Source organism: Agelaius phoeniceus, chromosome 3 (assembly GCF_051311805.1).
Source record: "Agelaius phoeniceus isolate bAgePho1 chromosome 3, bAgePho1.hap1, whole genome shotgun sequence".
NCBI lineage: Eukaryota > Metazoa > Chordata > Aves > Passeriformes > Icteridae > Agelaius > Agelaius phoeniceus.
The window spans coordinates 4596610-4616409 of NC_135267.1; the positions used below are offsets into that span (position 1 = coordinate 4596610).

General features: G+C 50.1%; 1 protein-coding gene across 2 annotated transcripts; it reads right to left on the reverse strand.

Annotated features, from left to right (window-relative positions):
* Nucleotides 1-42: 42 nt before the first annotated feature.
* PAQR8 (progestin and adipoQ receptor family member 8) lies at nucleotides 43-19374 on the reverse strand. 2 transcript variants are annotated; one of them, XM_054630288.2, is made up of 2 exons: nucleotides 19218-19374; nucleotides 43-9651 (listed from the first exon to the last, which is right to left on the reverse strand). In XM_054630288.2, the coding sequence occupies exon 2, from the start codon at nucleotides 9613-9615 to the stop codon at nucleotides 8557-8559; it is 1059 nt and encodes a 352-aa protein (XP_054486263.2). In that variant the 5' UTR covers nucleotides 9616-9651; nucleotides 19218-19374; the 3' UTR covers nucleotides 43-8556. The 2 variants fall into 2 exon arrangements, with proteins under 2 accessions (XP_054486263.2, XP_077032609.1); XM_077176494.1 differs by having other exon boundaries at nucleotides 19179-19349.
* Nucleotides 19375-19800: the final 426 nt, after the last annotated feature.

The window sequence follows — 19800 nt, forward strand, 5'->3', positions numbered from 1 at the left end:
TGAGGGGAGTCCGACCCCGCGGCGTGGAAATAAAGACGTGGAAAGTCTTAATCCTGTTTTATTTGGGATTTTCCCCTTGTGAAAAATGCGCATTTTATGACTGGCTTTTCGCAAATATTCAAATGAATATTATATGTGTTGCGTTAGAAAGTTATGCTGTATTAATTCTCTTAAGTAGTGTGTTAAATACAGTTTCAGGTTATAACAAAATGTTAAAATAGAAACTATGCTATGTAGGATACTTTTTTAAAGAAAGGACTCACTGCGACAGCAGCCACAGGACACCTGAATCTTTCTGAGAAAAAGAATTTATTGCCCTCTTATCAGAAGAAACGAACTTCTTCCTGCCTCGAAGGCACTGTTAGGATTTAGAGGAAGAAGTTGACGATGACCAGACAGAATCCTGTATTTGAATGGAATTTATGCATCATGTATGAGGTGTATGAATATGCAACAAGCTGTTGTTTTTAAGGGTTAATCCTTTGTTAATGTGTGTCCTTGTTCAGGATCGTGCTGCCCAGAAAAAGTTACCCGGACGTCCGTAACTCTGTCTTTATTGTCTCATATTGTCCTAATTCAAATTGTCCAAATTATTATTACTCTAATTGTATTACTATTTTTATAACCATTTTATTACTATTAAATTTTTAAAATTTTAAAAACAAGTGATTGGCGTTTTTACACCCCTCACAGCCCCTCAGAGCCCCCTCATATCTCCCTCGTGGCCCCTCATAACTCCCTTACATTAAAACATCTTGGCCTCCCAAACAGGTGGTGGCATCTGGACTGCTGCTTTTTGGGGAGTTTTCCTTGCCCTGTGCAGTGCCCAGGGTGAGGAGCAGCTCTGAAGGGACAAATCCATACCTGGAGTGATTGAAATATTTTAACAGAAGTGATTGTGCTGGTTTATGATGTATGTATACATGTATAAAAATGTATATAGTTGTGAAATAGTGTATTTTTCATATGTAGCACAGATATAATTCCTCTCTTTCAAACACGGTTTTTATCTCTGGAGGAAGGGGTAAAAAGAAGCATCAAGGATACCATATCAAGGAAAAGGTGGCTCTGCAGAAGTCACTCCCAAATGCAAGAGAGAAAACAGCTAAATCCATCACCATGGAAAACAGAAGTTATTTGTTGCCTATAGATGTCGTGGATTCCCCAAAAGATGTGGATTCCTCATCCCTGGAAGCGTTCAGGGCCAGGTTGGACAGGATTTTGGAGAAACCTGGTCTAGTGGAAGGTGTCCCTGCCCATGGCAAGAGGGTTGGAACGAGATGATCCTGAATGTCCCTTCCAACCCAAACCTTCTAGGACTCCATGAAAAAGAAGATTTTTGTGCATCTTTGCTTTGTTCTCTTTATCACCACTACACCAGGCAAGCCAGGCTGTGATTCAAGGGCAGGCGGCAGATCCGAGGGTTTTGTAAGCACAAGTTAAGCAGGGAGAATTGCAGCCAGACCGTCTGTCTGAGCAGGGTGTGGGAGAGAGAAAAAAGCCAGACGGTGGGAGATAAAGAATGAGGCTGATGAGCTTAGAAAGGAAAATAATGAACTGAAGGCCAAGCAGGGCTAGAAGAGCTGAATCTGGAAGACAGCAAAGTTGCTGGTGTGATGGCTGACTTAGACTTAGGAGCAGGACCCTGATCAAGCCCTTGCTCTGATTTTTCAAGCTGCAATATCCAGGCAGCATTTAACAGGGAATGGGGCCTCTCTCAGAGAAGGAAAGCCAGCTCTGTGTGCCAAGGATCATCCACAAGGACAGTAACTGCAAATTTGTGACAAGGCTGTGTGGCACAGCCTGTAAAGATGACAGGCTAGGCATGTTCAGCCTGGAGAAAAGAAGGCTCTGGGAAGTCCTTTCCAATGCCTAAAGGGGCTCTGAGAGAGCCAAAAAGGGATTATTTACAAGGGTATGCAGTGACAGGACAAGGGGCAGTGGTTTTAAACTGCCAGGGGGCAGGGTTGGATGGGATATTGGGAAGGAATTCATCCCTGTGAGGGTGGGGAGGCCCTGGCACAGGTTGCCCAGAAAAGCTGTGGCTGCACTGTCCCTCCAAGTGTCCAAGGCCAGGTTGAGCAACCTGGTTTAATGGAAGGTGTCCCTGCTCACGGGTTTGGAATGAGATGATCTTCAATGTCCCTTCCAATCCAAACCATTCTGGGATTCCACAGGAGGAAGTAGAAGAAAAGCTGTAGCAGAATGTGGTGTTTAGTAATAGTGACTGTAAAGCAGGAGAAAGGAGAAATGAGGAATTAAAGTGAAGATATAGATTAAGCTTCATCCTTGAAAACTTCTGTACAGACAAGTCTGACTTGCCAAGGTTAAGATGAGCTTTTTAGCTTCCCACATCCCTGCTATCTACTCATGAAAGGCAAAAGGAATTCTTTATCGGGCTCTGCTTTCGTGGCAGTGGAGGACATGGATGGAGATATCTCGCCCTCTGGTGGGTGAAAACACAACCTGCAGAAGCCTTGGTCTGCATGGTGTATTAAGAAATAATAATTAAAATTACTGGTTATTGGAAGGAAAAATAAATTATATTCTAGAGGTTTTAAGTTCTGAAATTCAGGGAAAAATTGATGAATTATGCATGTGATCACACACAACCCTCCCAAATAAGGTTGATGAGTTCAGGATCTGGAGCAATATGACAGAAAGGGATCAGAAAATCAACAACACACCATGATGGAGAAATCCCTAAAACTGGGATTCCTAAATCCGGGAAGTCAGTGTGCTGGGGTGTGTCTCTGGAGTGTGTGTAGAGAACACCAGCAGTGTGGGGACTGACAAGGCAGAGATCTGGGTGCATCTGCAGGGCCATGATCTTGTTGGGATCAGGAAGATGTGGTAGGATGGCTCCCATGACCTGAGTGTTGCAATGGAGGGATACAGACAAGCCAAAAAGGTGAGGAGAGGGAGCTGCCCTGTAGTGAGAGAGCAGCTGGAGTGCCTGGAATTCCGAGTGGATGATGAGCCAACAGCTTACAGGGGAAGGGTTCAAGGGATAACCAGTTTGGGTGATGTTGTACTGACCCTGCTCCTCATGGGGGACTTCAGCCACCCTGATACCTGCTGGAAGGACAAGAAAAGAGGGATGGAGCATCTCTCCTAAGAGGAAATGCCAAGAGAATTGGGATTGTTCATCCTGGGGAAGAGAAGGCTTTGGGGTAACCTAATTGCAGTCCTCCAATACCTGAAGGGAGCCTACAGGAAAGATGGACTATTTAGAAAACATGTAATGACAGGATAAAGGGAAATGGCTTCAAAGTGAAGCCAGAGAGTAGATTTAGATTGGGTATTAGGAAGAAATTATTTAGTGTGGGGTTGGTGAGGCCTTGGCACTGGCTGTCCAGAGAAGCTGTGGATGCCCTATCCATGGAAACATTCAAGGTCAAGTTGGATGGAGCCCTGAGAAATGTGGTCTCATAGAAGGTGTCTCTGGCCATGGCAAGGGGTTGGAATGAGATGATCTTTAAGGTCTCTTCCAACCCAAACCCTTCTACGATTCTGTGCTTTTTAGTCCAGGAGATTTCTGGAATGCAGTGGTGGTAACTCCCTCCTCCAAGTGATGGAGGAGCTGACAAGGAGAGGTACTTTGCTGGACATCACACTCATGGTTTACTGGAAATGTGGGGGTCAAAAGCAGAGCTGGCTGGAGGAGCTCAGTATCCTGAAGGAAGGGAGGAAGGCAAACATCAAACAGTAGCCTTCAGATTTTGGCCTCTTCAAAGGCCTCTATCCGCTTGGTAGAGTCCCCTGGGATAAAGAGGCCTGGGAGGAGTCATCTCCAAGCTCAAGAACAATCCATTCTAATGAGCAGGAAGCTGGGAAAAAATGCCAGCAGGCCTGCATGGATAAACAAGGAGCTCCTGGAAAAACTCAAACACAGAAGCAGCAGAGAGAAGGTGAAAGCAAGGATGTGGATAGAAAGGAATACAGAGATTATCTGAGTGTGTGGAGATGAGGAAAGGCAAAGTCCAACTGGAATCTGTTCGGGAATACCAAAGACAACCAGAAGGGTTTCTACAGGGTGACAAAAGGGAGAGTAGGGAAAAAGTTGTGGGCCCATTGCTCAGTAAGATGTGGGAGCTGGCTACAGAGAACATGGAAAAGCCTTCTTCACCTCAGTCTTTACCAATGGGATAAGCCTTCAGGAATCCCTGGTCCCTGAGAGCAGGGAGAAGGGCTGGAGCAGGGAACATGTACCTGGTGGAAGAGAATCATGTCAGGCAATATTTAAAGGATTTTATAGGTGTATATAAATCCCTGAAGGGAAGGCGCAAAGTGGACAGGACGAGGCTCTGTACCAGGTCCCAGGGCCAGGGCCAGGACCAGAGGGCACAGGCACACACTGGAACACAGGAGGTTCCTCTGAACATCAGGAAACACTTTTTTACTGTGAGGGTGGCTGAGCACTGGCACAGGTTGTCCTGAGAGGTGATGGAGTTGCCATCCTTGGAGATATTCAAAATCCATCTGGACATGGACCTGGGCAACCAGCTCTGAGTCCCCCTGCTTGAGCTGAGGGTTGGACCAAGTGGCCCCCAGAGATCTTTTCCAAACTCCACCCTTATGTGATTGTGGATGATGAACTAAAATTTCTCTAATCAGTGTCAGGGCAGTTGTTCTGCACTTCCCTTGTGGAAAGGGAATGAAATCCAAAAGGTATCAAGAAACCTTGGAAGTGCTTTGAGATGCACATATAAAACCACACCTTATTGTTCATTATTGTAATTATTATCCCCATTTTTTTCTAATGACTCATAACCTTCTGTAGCTGTGCAGTTGTGCATTTGGGAATTTCACACCACACCAATTGTTTTGATTTCACAGATTTTTTTTTCCCATTAAAGTTTTTAAATAAAGATCAGTACAGTACAAAGCTTAAAATATTGTCAATGTTTTCAACAATACAAAGTCAGCAGGTGGGAGTTGGGAAGGGGATGGTTAATAAGGAACACTCATATCCTTCCCTGTTTCCCAAAGGAAAAAAATACAAACTCTTTTGTACTTCTGTTTAGTAATGAACAGTGCTTAAAAATAATCTTGTCAGTAAAAGATGTAAATTGCAAGGCACATGAGGAACCTGTCCTTGCCTTGTTACACAAATTAGGCATAAATACAAATTGAAGGCACCTGTCTCCATCCTCCCCTCCTGCTCTGTACACGGAGCAAATCCTGTCAGTGGGAATTTGTTGTTAACAGCAACCATGGAGCATGGAGCGGACAGCAAAGAGGCTGCCCTTGATCCTCAGGTTCCTTCAGGATTAATCCCCAAAAGAAACAGCACAAGGCACATTGGGATGAATTCTAAGGAGCTGTCCTGGTTTGCAAGATCTGAAGGAACACTACCTCAGGACCAGAGATTCCTGAGGGAGAGGACTGTGACCTCAGGGATCCCTGAGGGATCTCGGGTGGTCAGCTCTTCACCAAGCCTGGCCACTGGTACGTTCTTCCCAGGCATGCCTCCTTAGGAACACCAGGATGGAGGAGACCTGCTCCAAGCAGTGAGCCCAAGGAGAAGCTCCTGGCGGGGCTCAGACAAGCTGAGCATTTATCACAGAGGCACTTTGGATTTATCCAGATCCAGCCCTGGTGTCCTCTGGATCACTGGCAAAGCTTCCACAGCCACTTCCCAGCTGAGACTGCAGGTGGAGTCTGCCCAGGAAGGCAGCCAGGTGCGTAAGGCACAAGGATGAAGGAAAGAAAGAAGCTGGCTGGAGGAAGAGGAGGATGGAGACAGGGATGAAGGAAGCTCCAGTGTTGGTGAGCCCCTTGTGACACATCCTCACAGCAGCACAGATCTGTATCGTAGATCCCAGCTCACTCCACCCATCATCGTAACCAGGAGTCAGCTCCAGGTGGGAGTGCAGGGCCACACGGAGATGGGCTCGGCTTCACCTGAGGGGAAACGTGGGAGTGTGCAAAACCACCTCCACTGTCACACCACTGCTCCACTGCCCACTTCTGCTCAGCCAGGGAGGAGAAGACATGATCAGAAGTACCAGATATGATCAGAAGTACCTTGGAAGAGCCATGTGGGGCTCCTCTCCCTGTCCCTGAATGAGACAGAATTACTGTACTCACCCTCCTTCAACAAGGGCAGGGCATGTCATCTGTTTTCAAACCCTCAGAGAAGGGGACACCTGGGTGATCCCTTCCTTTGGTACCAATGTAACTCCAGGTAGCATCAGAGCAGGTTTGCTATTACCAGCCATGCCCAATCCTTCTTAATTTTATCTCAGAAATGAGCTCTGGACCAGCCTGATTTACCTTTGTTTCTGCACAGGAACCCACTGATACCATCCAGTCAGTTCCACACCCAGTGCCTTGTTCTGCCTTACCCACCACAAAACCAAGACAAATTAGGCTGCAAGAAAAAGCTGCTTGCACTGGAAGCCTTTTCTCAAACTGGGAGGAGACCCACAAACAAAGCCAGAGGCCATGGAGGGAGCAGTCCATCAGTGCAGCTGAGTGAGTTGAGCAGCCAGCTGCCATGCAAGGAGGAACTGCTGCTGGCCTCCAATCCAGCCCTTCCCTGCCAGCAGCTGCATTGTCCAAGTGAGTTGGCTCAGATTTAAAACCAGCCGAAAATTACTGACATTTTTTCAGTAGGATTGGTTTCCCAAAGGTCCCTCTCCTGGCACTGGCTCACTCTGTGGTGAGATGAACTTCTGTGCATGGGAAGAGGTTGAACGAGGTGCAAGTGGGACCACCCCTGCTTGGCATCTCCCCTGAGGCAGATTTTCTTCTAGGTCAGCGTGGCTGTACCATTTGTACCATCAAAAACACCCTATGAAATCAAGTAATTAATTTCTAAGCTCAGACCAGGACTGATGAGAAAGGGTGGAGTTGATGACCTCCTGAAGGCTTTCCTATGACTTCTTCTCCTATACTCCTATACCAAACTTACTTCCCTCTCCCTTTGTATTTAATTTTCTGTAGGGCCATGAGTCCCAAATTTACCTACTAAACACAGGACCAGCAAAGTGCCAATCTACAGGTCCGTTTTCCACCACCTATTAACAAATCTGTTGTCCAGCCCACCTTGCTCCTCCAGCAGGACAGCACTGTTTCCTTCAGGTTAATCTTAACCCAGCTAGGAGGCTCTGCAGATTTAAAATCCCAAGGCAAAGCCCTTCTGGATAACAAGTCCCATGCACATGCATGGAACATGAACACACACACACACACCTCAAGAGCTGAAACACAGATGAAGTGCAGAAATCAGTGCTTGTCCTCACCAACCATATCCCCAACCCTACACTCTGCCTGCTCAGAACCAGCAATCACAATTCATTTGCCTGCCCTTGGGCTCAATGAGACAAATCCGTGGCTGGGATAGATCCCATGGATTCCTTGGTTTTAGCAAGGATTTAATCCTCCTTGGTGGCTCCATGTTCGATATTCCCCCAAGCCCAGCACAGAATAGATTCTTCTAGTGGGGGACATGGTAATCCAGCCTTTGTTACCTTGGACAGGAGTGACCCATGGACATTAAGTGACCCTGACCACTATCTTTGCTACTCCCCACAGGAATCACCAAGTCCCAAGGCCAAGCCTTCCCCAGGTTGTGCAGGACCCTAATGTCATCACTCTCCTTTACTTTTGCTGTTCCACCTTCATCTAATACTGACAAAAACCTGCCAGAGTCACAGCCCCACTTATCATAAAACAGCAACCCTGAAGCTCCAAAGTCAGCTTTCCCACAATGCTCATCAAGGACACAAAGCACCATTAAGAGGGGAATAAAGACCCCTTCACCTTCACACCCTTTTGGCCATGACCACAGTAGTGTTGTTGGAGGACCAGAGCCTTTCCTGTATCAAACAGATCCCATCCAAGTTAGTCCACATTTCATGGACATTGCTAGAGGTTGGTCAGACTCCCTGGACAGATGACACAGACCCAGTTTGTCCCAGAGGACCCCAGGTCAAGCCAGGATCTCCAAAGATGTTTTCCCAAAGCCACCTAAGTGACCTGGCATTGACACCCTTGACAAGGGGAACTCAGAGAGAGCCTGGCTGGAACAGGAGAAGGATTCTAGCAGCCACAGTGCCACATGTGCCCTCATACCCGAACCCTAGAAACACAAACTTCCTGAAACCTTCCTACTGCCTTTTACAGGAACCGTTCTCACACAGATACGGCCGAACCCAGAGAGGTCATCACATCCAGCTGAGCTCCTCATGGTGTTGTGAGCCCTGGCACACCCTTCTGCAGTCCCACAGCCTCCAGGCTGCCCTCCCTGACCTTCAGCAAGGCCTCACCCACAGCTCTACCAGAATGAACAAGGAACCTCTGCCTATTTCAGCATCCTTGGTTCAGTGACTTGTTCTGGCTTAAAACACTCCATGTCCCCCCCTGGATGGCAAAAGGCAATCCCTGCTGTGAAAATGCATCCAGCATGAAGTGTCCAGCCCTCCATCTGAATCCAGGGTCCTGGTTAGTCACGGCGTGTTAGGCAAGTAAGACAGTCATGTCTCTAGTATGTTATGCCCTTTTTCGTGATTTTCTCTGGTGATGTCATGCCTGTCACGTCCGTGACTCTCAGGAGTCCTTTTTAGCCAGGCTGTCCTTGATCCTGCATCGCAGGACGTAAGCTGTGATGGCACTGCAGGCCACCAAGCCAAAGAAAGAGATGCAGGAGAGATAAACAGTGAAAGGCCCGTGTCTCTTCAGGAAAATCTCCTGCCTGTTCTTGTAATCCAAAAGAATGGCCTCCAGCTGTGACAGGGTGCAGATGGCCAGGAAGGTGTGGAAGATCTGGTGGGCGTGGCCAACAATATCACAGGAGCCAGGGAAGTATTTCTCAGGGACAGGGCAGGAAAAGAAATAAGCACTGATAAGAAAAAACAGTATCTGGTACGTGTGGTACCAAGCAGCATCCTCCTCACAGCCCCCCAGGTGACACACAACCACCCGGTGAGCCACGGGACTGATATCCAGGATGAAAGCCAGCCCTGCTGGGATCACCTGGCACATCTTCCTCATGATGGGGTAAGGCCGTCGGTACCGGTATTTGGCGTAGCAGCAGCCAGCACAGGACAACCAGCCGCAGAAAGCTGCTGCTGGCAGGAAGAAAAGCCAGAACTTGTCATACCAGGCTTGGTCAGAGCTGTAGTAGAAATGAGCCAAGGCACTGCCATACTGGTAGATGCTGACTCCAACATAGTCCACGAAGTAGAAGGTGTAGTGGTACAGCTCCGACTTGGACTGCAGCAGGTGGGCCAAGAGGCTGCAGGTCAGGTAGGTGACAGAAGAGAGGACGAAGATGAGCAGTGGCAAGGACCACGCATCCACAAGCAACTGCTCGGCCTCCACAAACGTCTTGAACCTCAGCAGCACGGCCAGCGCCGCCAGGAGATGAGTCCACACGTTGACCACCTCGTTGTGCTTCTGGAAGAGGCTGAGGAAGTAGTAGCGCCAGTCCTGGCCGGTGGGGCGGTACCCGCTGTGGATGTAGGGCTCGCGGAAGAGCTGCGGCACCTCGCACTCCTTCACCGTGCAGGGCATCTTGGGGAGGCCATCCTCCAGCAGCCGGGGCAGCCGGCTGAGGTGCTGCCCGCTCAGGGACAGCGTGCTGAGCCGCTCCAGGATGGCTGTCATCCTTCAGCCCCGCACCAGGGAACGCCTCTTCCTGCCCTGAGGGGATGGGAGAAAGAGGAAATGTTAATGGTGGTGCACCGGGGAGAAGAGCATGCTGCCATTACCGGCGGCGGGATTAACCATTAGAGCACCCATCAGTGCCTAAAGGGGCTCCAGGAATGCTGGAGAGGGACTTGGGACAAGGGCCTGGAAGGACAGGACAAGGGGCAATGCCTGCCCACTGCCAGAGGGTGGGGATAGATGGGATATTGGGAAGGAATTCTTCCCTGTGAGGTTAGTGAGGCCCTGGCACAGGGTGCCCAGAGAAGCTGTGGCTGCCCCTGAATCTCTGGAAGTGTCCAAGGCCAGGGTGGACGGGGCTTGGATCAACTTGGGATAGTGGAAGGTGTCCTTGCCCATGACAGAGTGTTGGGTCAAGATGGTCTTTCAAGTCCCTTCTATCCCAAACCATTCCATGATTTTATGAATACTGTCAAATTTAGGGGTACCAGATCTCCTGGGAAGTTAGAGAAGGGTCTGAGGCAGCATGAGATTCCCAGGGATATCTGTTCCCTGACCTAAATTCAGCACAGAGGGGGATGGCAGAGCTTTGTCCCTGCAGGTCAGCCTGCATCAGATGGGCACAGCAATGTCACAAGCCTGCCCTTCCTCCCCACTTCCTCAGGCACTCAGCTTGGAGCGTGTTCAGGAGCCACAAGCTGCCAACAAGGGGCTGCAGGAAGCAGATAGTTGGCAAGAAAGCATCTGATGATTTATGAAGGTGATTTTTCACCCCTTACCGCAGAACAAAATGCTCAGGGACAAAACTGGGATGTAAATTACTCATCTAAGGGATAAAGAGCCTGTCTGCACATGAGTTAAGAGGGTCCCAAACAAATCATGGAGGTTGCAAAGAAACTCAACCTTCCCTGTCACAGAGCTTGCCCATGAATTACTGTAGTGAGTATGGCAGAGGGAGAAGTGGAGAAATCCACAGTCCCAAACCTGCAGCCCTCATCCCTCCACAAGTAAGAAGCATCAGGACTGAGAGGGACTGAAGAAATGAGAGGCTTCACATCCAAGCTGGCTGCAGTTTGGGTACAGCATCAGAGCCTTGGGAGCATCCATGGAGCCAGTGCTGAGGGACTGCCAGAGAAGTCCCTGGATGCTCAGAGCAGCCAAACCCTGTGCTGGGCACTCCTCTGCTGCTCTGCTCCTTGGTAACCTCTAGACTTGCTAAGCTCTGGCTGGCAAGATTCAGATTCAGGGCACAGCAGGATCCTGATGTGTGGAGAACAACTCTTGGCATTAAATTAATTCCCAATACCCCCTGTTTCCCAATAACCTAGATAGCTCTCTTCCCTGCTGGTGTTTGTGTCATACAAAATAGAGGAGAATTCATCACAAATGCCCATGTTAAACTGAAATTGGTGCTGATGGGGCCCCACCACCAGACTGTGCAGGGCTGTGGTTAATCCTATGAAATCAACGCACAAAGGTTTGCAGGAGCAGAATCTGTTCTCCTAAGCTTATATGCACACAACTGGAGCTGCAGGGGATGGAGGTAGCCAAAAAAAAGGAAAAAAAAAAAAAAAAAAGAAAGAAAAACCCCCCACAAATAAGTATTTTGCCTGAGTGTGGAAAACAGCCAATTTTTCTCCTGCTGCAATTTTTCTCCTACCAGCTGTGTTCAGAGGTGAGACACCAGTAGTTTGTGTGGGTACCTGGTCTAGTGAAGGTGTCCCTGCCCATAGCAGGGGGCTGGAACTAGAGGAGCTTTAAGATCCCTTTTAACCCAAACCAGTCCATGATTCCATTATGGGAGACCCCTGCTAGGCTGTGATACAGAGGACAGGACAGTGTTAAACACCATGAGAGAGTTTCTGAAAGCAAGGAGGTGGGACCTGGCAGTCCCAGGGTGAGACAGCACAAAGAGCAAAGTCAGAGCAGACTCTCAAGCAGGCAGCAAGTCTCACTTCCTGTAGAAACCCAAAGCGTCTGATAAGAAACAAAATATTTTCACGTTGCTTCTGTATTCTAGCAGAGGGGAGCTGTCATAATTAGGTTTCATTTTCCAGAAAATTCTTTCTGCCCTACACTGCCTTGGCTTTCTCCCTTAGCATCTCTCAGGGCTGGAGGTTTTTTCCTGTTTGTCACAGGGGACTTTGTCTGCTGTGTTTGATGGAGCTGCCTTAGCCACAGAAGACAAAATGGTCCCTGGAAATGCTGTTTTAGTTTCACAAATGTATAATGCTGAAGGGAGCACACTTGCTGGGCAGTTAATGTTGTTAATGTTAAGATTTTGTTTCTCTAAGGGTCTGCAGGGTCCTGATCTATGATTGGACATGCAGTTAATTTAGCAGGTTGTGTATCCCTGTGGAGTTACATGCCAAAATCTAGGCAGGCAAGGCAAGTTTTGACTTTGGGGCAGTCCTATGAGGGCAAGGTGTGAACAGGAGGCAACACTCACTCTGTGCCCTGTTCCAATGCACAGCCAGTCTGTTCTGGCTTCTTGTAGCTAGTGGAGTTCATTCATAAATCATGGAATTGTGGAGTGCTTCAGGATGGAAGGGATGTTAAAGATCACCTCATTCCAACCTCCTGCCATGGACAGGGACACCTTCCCCTATCCCAGGTTGCTCCAAACCCCATTCAAACTTGGACACTTCCAGGGATGGAGCAACCACAACTTCTCTGGGCAACCTGTGCAGGGGCCTCACCACCCTCACGGGGAAGAATTTTTTCCTGCCCATAGCAGAAGAGTTGGAACAAAATGATCTTTCCAACCCAGACCATCCTGGGATTCTATGATTGAATGATCATGATGGTGAGGCAGAAGAATAAAGGACAATGCTGAAGTTCCTTAAATCTTGGAGAGAGAACAGAGTAATGCCAGAGTGAATCCCAACAGAAGAGGAACTGAAAACCAGCTCCAAGAGGGCACAGCTGCAAGCATAGGGCAAGAGAGCACAGACCTGCAGAGATGCTCATCTCCTGTGGAGAAACCTGCTGAAAACTGCACGTAAAGAGCAAAGGCAACACACGGGAGGGTGGCAGCTGAGCCTGGGAATAGGAATGCATGGGGATGCAGTCCATGGCCTGCCTGCTTTGCATGCTGACAAGGGTGTGAGAGAGACAGGCAGCTTCTGTCCCAGGCACAGCCTGGCTCTGGCTTGCACCGCTCGTACTCGTGCCAGGATTTTGCCAAGGTCTCTCATCCCCAGAGCTCAGTGCATGCAGCGAGCATCGCCTCAGAGAGCCTGGGCACTGCACATCTCCCTGACAGCACAGATTATTCCAGGCAGGCTTTCAGAGCTGGAAAATGCCAGTTTTAAACAGGCTGCGAGGGGCAGAGATTTTCAAAATAATAGTCCGAAATCACAAGAAACACATCTGACACTGGACTGAACAATGCTAAATCAGGAACCTGGTACCCTGCTTATTTCAAACCTTGTGATATGAGTGAGTGAGAACGAGTTGGCAGCTTCCAGCGATCATGTGATGGGACAAAGTGACGAGCAATTAACGTTAGAAAAGAGAGAGAAAGAGAAAAAAAACCAACAAAAAACACCAACCCAGAAACCCAAGGTCAGCACTGGCTGTTTCACTTTCACAGAGCCCCTATTCTTTTCCCTTCACGGGGGCGTAGGAGCAGCTGAAAGCCACATTCATCGGCGGGGTGTCTCGTTGAGATTCCGTCCTCACTCCCATCTCCGGGGGATTCAGTTATTTTGGCTGCTCCCAATTAACAGCAACCAAGTATCGTTTGTTCAGGGAGGGAGCTGCAAGGCGAGAAGGAGGGCGTGGATGATGGCCAGGCTGGATCATGACATCCACAATAAAAACTCCCGGCACAGGAGGAGAACGATCCTGTTCCAATTTTTCTCTCCCTTTTGAAGAGGGTAATTGGAAACCCGAGCTTTTTCCCAGCTCTTTTGCTTTTTGGTCACAGTCTGATGGAAGGGTTTGAATGAGAAAATTTCCTACAGAGTACGGTCGATTTTCCCACCAGTCTGGCCCCCGAGTTCACTGTCTGGGACTGAGGCTGGACCAATGTGATAGATTTACTTGCAGGCTGGTATTCAGGCATCAGAGGTTTACACAGGCTTCCAAAAAGGCAGTAATTCCTGGTAAACAAAGCAGGGAGGACCGGGGGTACTCTGCTTTGGGGAAGTCTTTAATAAATGCATGGCATTTAAAACAGGGAAAAAAAGAAGAAGTAGTGGTTGTGGACAGCATGAAAATAACAGACTGGTTTGGAGAGCTGCAGGTGATTAATGCCTGAATTCCTCTCTTCTGGCAGTTGAGCAAAAGTCCCAGGGGGGACTCCAGGTCATTTTGAAGCTTTTGGGGTTTTATTGTGACCCATTCCTACATGGGGTTGACTTTGGTGTCACAGCTCCCAGTGCACCAGGATGGCAGGGAACAGTTCAGCTCTGGGAGAGGCTGCACCAGGGCTGCACCCAGCTCAGATGCACTGGATAAACCCAATCCCAAACCCTGTTGTCTGAAGGCTGGTCCTCCCTGAGCACAAACATCTCTTCCAGTAATTAAACCATTCTTTGGTTTAATTAAAGAGAGAGAAAACTTTGAGGGAGAAGGAGGGAGAAAACTAAAGAGGGAGAAAACTAAAGAGGGAGGAAACTAAAGAGGGAGAAAACTTTGAAAGACCATCCTGGGAGCACAGTGCCAGCTCCTCCATCCTATTCTTGCCCTGTGTTTTGGAAAGGCTCCTCCAGAGCTGAGAAAATAAGAGACCACGGACTGGCTCAAGAAGCAGTTCCTGTGCAGTCTTGGTATTACCTGCTTCCTTCTCCTGCCACAGATTTAGGGACCAACATTGCTCCATACTGCAGCAGGAACACCCAGAGCTCAGACACCTTCTGTGGGGAGTTACTGGGATTTACATGGGATTTACAACCAGCACAGGTTCCCCAAAGGAGCTGTGGCTGCCCCTGGATCTCTGGAAGTGTCCAAGGCCAGGATGGACAGGGCTTGGAGCAAACTGGGATAGGGGAAGGTGTCCCTGCCATGGCAGGGGGGTTGAACTGGGTAAGCTTTAATGTCCCCCCAACCCAAACTACTCTGTGATTCCATGATTTGATGGTTTGTGCCAGGGACCAGCCCTGCCAGGACAGGCAGCAGGGTGTGAAGAACTTATCTACTCTCCAGCATCAAAGAAGTGGAAATCCCCACAACCAGAGAGGGGCCAGGTGTTCGGGGCTTTTCTAAACTGGGCTTACACTTTCCCATCTAGGAAATGGGGATATCAGTCCTCATCTGCCTGGTGGAAATGAGATCTCGTGCTCATAATGCACTGGGCAGTGCTGGGACTACTTAACAGTGAATTGCACAGAAGATTTTATTTCCCTCAAGGCACTTAGGTACCCTGTTAGATCTACATCAGCCCAATTACTCCTCCAACAGGGACCTGCACAGGTTGGGATGCTCTGGAAAGTAAAAGGTGGTGCCATCTGATTTACTGAAAGGCACAACTTAAAACAACCTGACCTCTTCAGGGAAAAAGAGGTCAAAATAACCTTGTGGTAAATTTAAAATAAAAGAAGATGGCTCAAATGCTCCCCTTCTCCACACACACACACACACACACACACACACACACACACACACACACACACAGTGTGCAGCCCAAGCAGGGTTTGTCCAAGCTTGTATCCCTCAGGAAACGAACGTCCCGTGATGCTGGGAGACGAGCCATGAAAGCCAGTGGGAGGTGGCAGGATCCCCCACGGAAGCCACGGCAGTGTCAGCTCCCCTGCAATTCCTGGCCTGGCAGCAAGCTGGGCCAGCAGCCAGCTCAGCCCTGCTGGGCAGCAAGTGCCTCTTGACATGGGCTCAGCGTTGCCTGAGCTTTGGGATGGGGCCAGGGGATGACAGCAGTGGAGCCAGCACAGGGAACGCTGTGCTCGGAGGGCACAGAGCAAAAACAAAGCTGCTTGCAAATGCATCCCAACAAGGGGGGCACCCCTGAGGCCCTGTGGTGTTTGGGGGAGGGAAGCAGGGGAATGGAACCCCAAAATTAGGAAACCAATGGTTGGATGTGGCTGGTGGCTTTATTGTGAGAATCCAAGCATCACGTGCAAGGAGGGGGTTGATTTTCACAACATTGGGTTCTCAGAGATCAGCTGGGCTGGCTTGGCAATTCCTGTGCTGCTGCACCCCTCAAATGGGGGGCCACACACAAACTGTCAGGCAGGAACAACTCCTGCACTGTGCTATCTCCCAAACCATTAGGGAATGGCACAGTTCTGGTTTGCTGAGATAGCACAGCTGCAGTTTCCTCATGCCTAACCCAGCTTAGAGCTCGGTGATGCTGCTGCTAACACAGCCAATAATTCCTGAAAAAAAATTAAAAAATTCTCCTGGCTGAGGATTCTCTCCTCTGGCAAATCCACTCCCTCTGTATCAAAATTTGCTCAAGAGCAAGGTAATATTCTGCAGCTTTTCTTCCTGATCTCACTAATCCTTTGCTGTTTGTGCTTTCCTGATCCCTTCACCACTTTCTTTTCCCACACACAACCAACACAGCACCTGATGCTTTGGGGCTGGATTTCAGGTGGCTGTGAAATCCCTGGATGAGTACACCAGGAATCAAACCAGACTGGGACACAGTTCCAAACTGTAACCATCAGGTTGCTGAACTGTCAGCACACCCCTGGGCATGGTTTTGGTCCTGCCACCCCCACCAGTCCCTGCCAGCTGTATTCAACCATGCAGGGATCATTGATGGACTGGGACTGACCCTTTCCAGAAACTGGAATTGTGTCAGCAAAGTGCCTGGGGGTTTTCCCCCTGCACTGACTGAAAAAGGAGCCTGGATTTGTCACAGTGGAATCCTACTTTCACCTCCTAAACTTCCTTTAGCACTAATCTTCCTTCAGTGCAGAACTGGGAACTCCTGCTAGCACAGGGAAACCTCAACAAGCCAGCCAATCCCTCCCTGCTCAGATCCATCTGCTGATGGGACAACCTTGGACCATCTGCGGGCAGAGCAACCAAACCAAACTGCCCATGTGCTGTTTGTGGGTTCAAATCATCCCCAAAAAACCTCTGGGCTGAAGCTGCTCAGCTTTGCTGTCATCCACAAAAGCCTCTTGCACAAAAAACATCTTTTTTTTTTTAGGCTGTGGATTTTAGAGCTTTGGTCACTAGAAAAAAATGTATATAAATCATGCAGAGCCCTGCGGCTGCTGCGGGCAGAGGAGGCACTGCCAGGGAGAGACTGCAGCCCTGAGCCAACCCCATGGAGCTGGGAGCTCTCCTCTCCCATGAACTAAAAGTCATTGTCCCCGTCCTGGACCTCATCCCATTTAACCCCATGGCCTCTCCCAGCCAGGTTCTAGGTTTGCAGTGACAGAAGTGATGCTACAAAGCTCCAAGGAAGAGTCAGATGGCAGATTCCCTCCCCAAAAGGCATGCAGGCTGTGCTGCATTCACTTGCTTAGAACCCTTCCCAATCCCAAGGATTTGGTGGGGCATGGAGGGTGGGAAGGAGATGGGAGCAAGCTTCCCCTTACTACCTGGAAGTGTCCAAGGTGAGGTTGGACAGGGCTTGGAGCAATCTGGTTTAGTAGAAGGTGTCCCAGTCCATGGCAGGGAGTTGGAACTGGACCATCTTTAATGTCCCTTCCAACCCAAACCATTCCATGATGCTATGAAGGATGAAGCTTATAAGGTATGGCATGTGTACAGCTGCAGCCTGCAGCAGCCTCCCTGGGTATTTATTCATCTGAAATTTACTAATGATTAATTGTTTATGCACTTAAAGGGCCACTGGTCTGACCCCATGAGCAAGGGTTACCCCATAAACTGGCAGATAAAAAATTAAGCTGGTGCCTGACTCAAGATGTGCAAGTAGCTGCAAGCTCATGCACGTGACCTGGTGGTGGCACCTCCCTTGTGGCCATCCCTCCCTTGTGGCCATCCCTCCTTGCCATCCCTCCCTGCATCCACAGGGACACAGCCCTTGGCTCGGCCACAGGCTGCGGCTGCAGCTTCAGCATAAACAAATAAAAGCAATTAATGTCCAGGAAACAGAAAATCCTGCAGGGTGCAGGGCTGTTAACCCACACCTTCCCCAGCTGCGTGGGAGGGAATGTGCAACTGTGTGGTTTGGCCTGAGGAGCCCTGGAGTGGGTTTCTAGGAACTGTTTGCAGCACATATCACCACAGCACCCCAAGGCAGGAGCACAGTCTGCTGCTAGAATTCAGAATTCATGGCTGCCTGTCCCCTGGCAGAGGGCAAAACCAGACTTCAGACCTGCTGGATTCATCCTTTTTCAAGACCTTTCTGTAACTTTGCTCTTTTTCAATGACTGTTGCCAGGGAAGCATTACACTCCTCATCCTAATCTGCAGCAAGCCATCCTAGAATCCCAAACTGTTTTGGGTTGGAAAGAACCTTAAAGCTCATCTCATTCCAAACCCCCTGCCGTGGGCAGGGCACCTTTCACTAGACTGGGTTGCTCCAAGCCTCATCCCACCCAAAAATCCTCCAACTAGCGATATTTAAATAATTTCCCAGCTCTGAAGCCACAATCCCACAACAAGTGCACCTCTCCATCCCAGTAAAAACCTGTGTGCCCCTGTGTGTCACCCTGGCACAGCTAATAGGATGCTCCAAACCCAACCCTGCTCATGCCAGGGAGGAATTGGTTTGGCACCAAACAAACAACCGTTAAATGTTTACCTGAACTTATATATCTATATATTTGTGTTCAAGAAAACCAGAACACTTTAAGACTGTCCACAATATTTCCCTCCCCTTCCTGAAAAAAAAAAAAAAAGAAAAAAAAAAAAAGAAAAAAAGAAAAAGAAGTGAGATGCTTGTGGTGTTTTCAGCCAGGAAAACAGGGGGGAGGGACATGACCCCGAAGTGTCCTGGAGAAGATCAGCAGGGAACAATCCTTCGGTGACCCTTTGGAGACGCGCCCCAGCTCGTGTCTGCGCAAGGAGCAGGCGGCAGCTCCAAGGCAAACACCGGGAGCTGGTTCTTCTCCCAGCTCACGGCTGAACTATGGCCTCCAGAGCTCCCCGGGTGTCAAAGTCGTTAAAGGAAAATCCGCCCACAGCCATTTCAAACAAACACGCAGGAAAACCGCTGCCCACCTCTCTTCTTCAGGAAGCCCTTGAGATAGCGGTAACGGGGGAATTTAAGGCAAAATCCGCGTCTCCCTGCTCATCCCTGCCCTCCTTAAGCTCTTCCCCAGCACCCACCTGACCGCTGGACCAACCCCGGCTGGATGAACCACAATTGTGCGCGGCACAGAGGGAAAGATCCCGCATCCCCCCGCATCCCAGGGGTGTCTGCAAGCACCAGGCACGGGACACCGACTACCCCCGCACCCATCCCGCATCCCGCTTCTTTCCGCAGGGAACGATGCTCCCGGCGCGGCGGGGATGCAGGAGCGCGCCGGGAACTCCCCGGGGACCCTCGGGTGTCCCGGCGGGAGAGGACGGGACCGCAGGGAGGGGATCGCCCGCAGTGTCCGCTCTCAGTGCCCACTCTCCCTCTCCCGCACTCCATGTCCACGCTCACCGCCCGCACTCAGTGGCCGCACTCACCCCCTGCACTCAGTGTCGGCTCTCCCGTCCCGCACTCACCGCTCTCAGTGCCCGCTCTCGGTGTCCCCTCGGTGTCCCCTCGGTGTCCGCTCTCCCCTTCCCTGTCCCGCTGCCGCTGCCGAGTCCCGGCACCGCCGCCTCCGGGAGCCCCCGCGGCCGCCCTGCGCATGCGCGCCCCGCCCTGGGGTGGCCCCGCGGACCGGGCCCAGCCCGGCCCGGCCCAGCCCGGCCGGGCAAAGCGGGGCTCAAACCCTCGGCACCACCCAGATCCCGTCACCCCAGCGGTGAGTGCTGAGGAGAGCCCAGTGACACATCCGTGAGAGGGGTGTAAAGTCGCAGACTCACAGAGTCGTTCCTCCGAGGTCATGGAGTCCAACCTGTGGCCGGTCTCCAGCGCAGAGCACTGAGTGCCCCCCTCCTGCTGTTCCTTGACACCTCCAGGGATGGAGATTCCAGCACCTCCTGGGCAGCCCCTGGCAATGCCTGACCACCCCTTCCATGAAGAAGTTCTGCCTCATGTTCGACCTGAACCTCCTCTGGCCACAGCTTGAGGTTCTGTCCCTTGTCCTGTCCCTGCTCCTTGGAAGCAGAGCCCACCCTCCCCTGGCTGTCCCCTCCTGTC

Bases quoted from the DNA above. Each gene is read 5' to 3' on its own strand.
- PAQR8 (XM_054630288.2), bottom strand. From the start codon at position 9,615: ATGACAGCCATCCTGGAGCGGCTCAGCACGCTGTCCCTGAGCGGGCAG.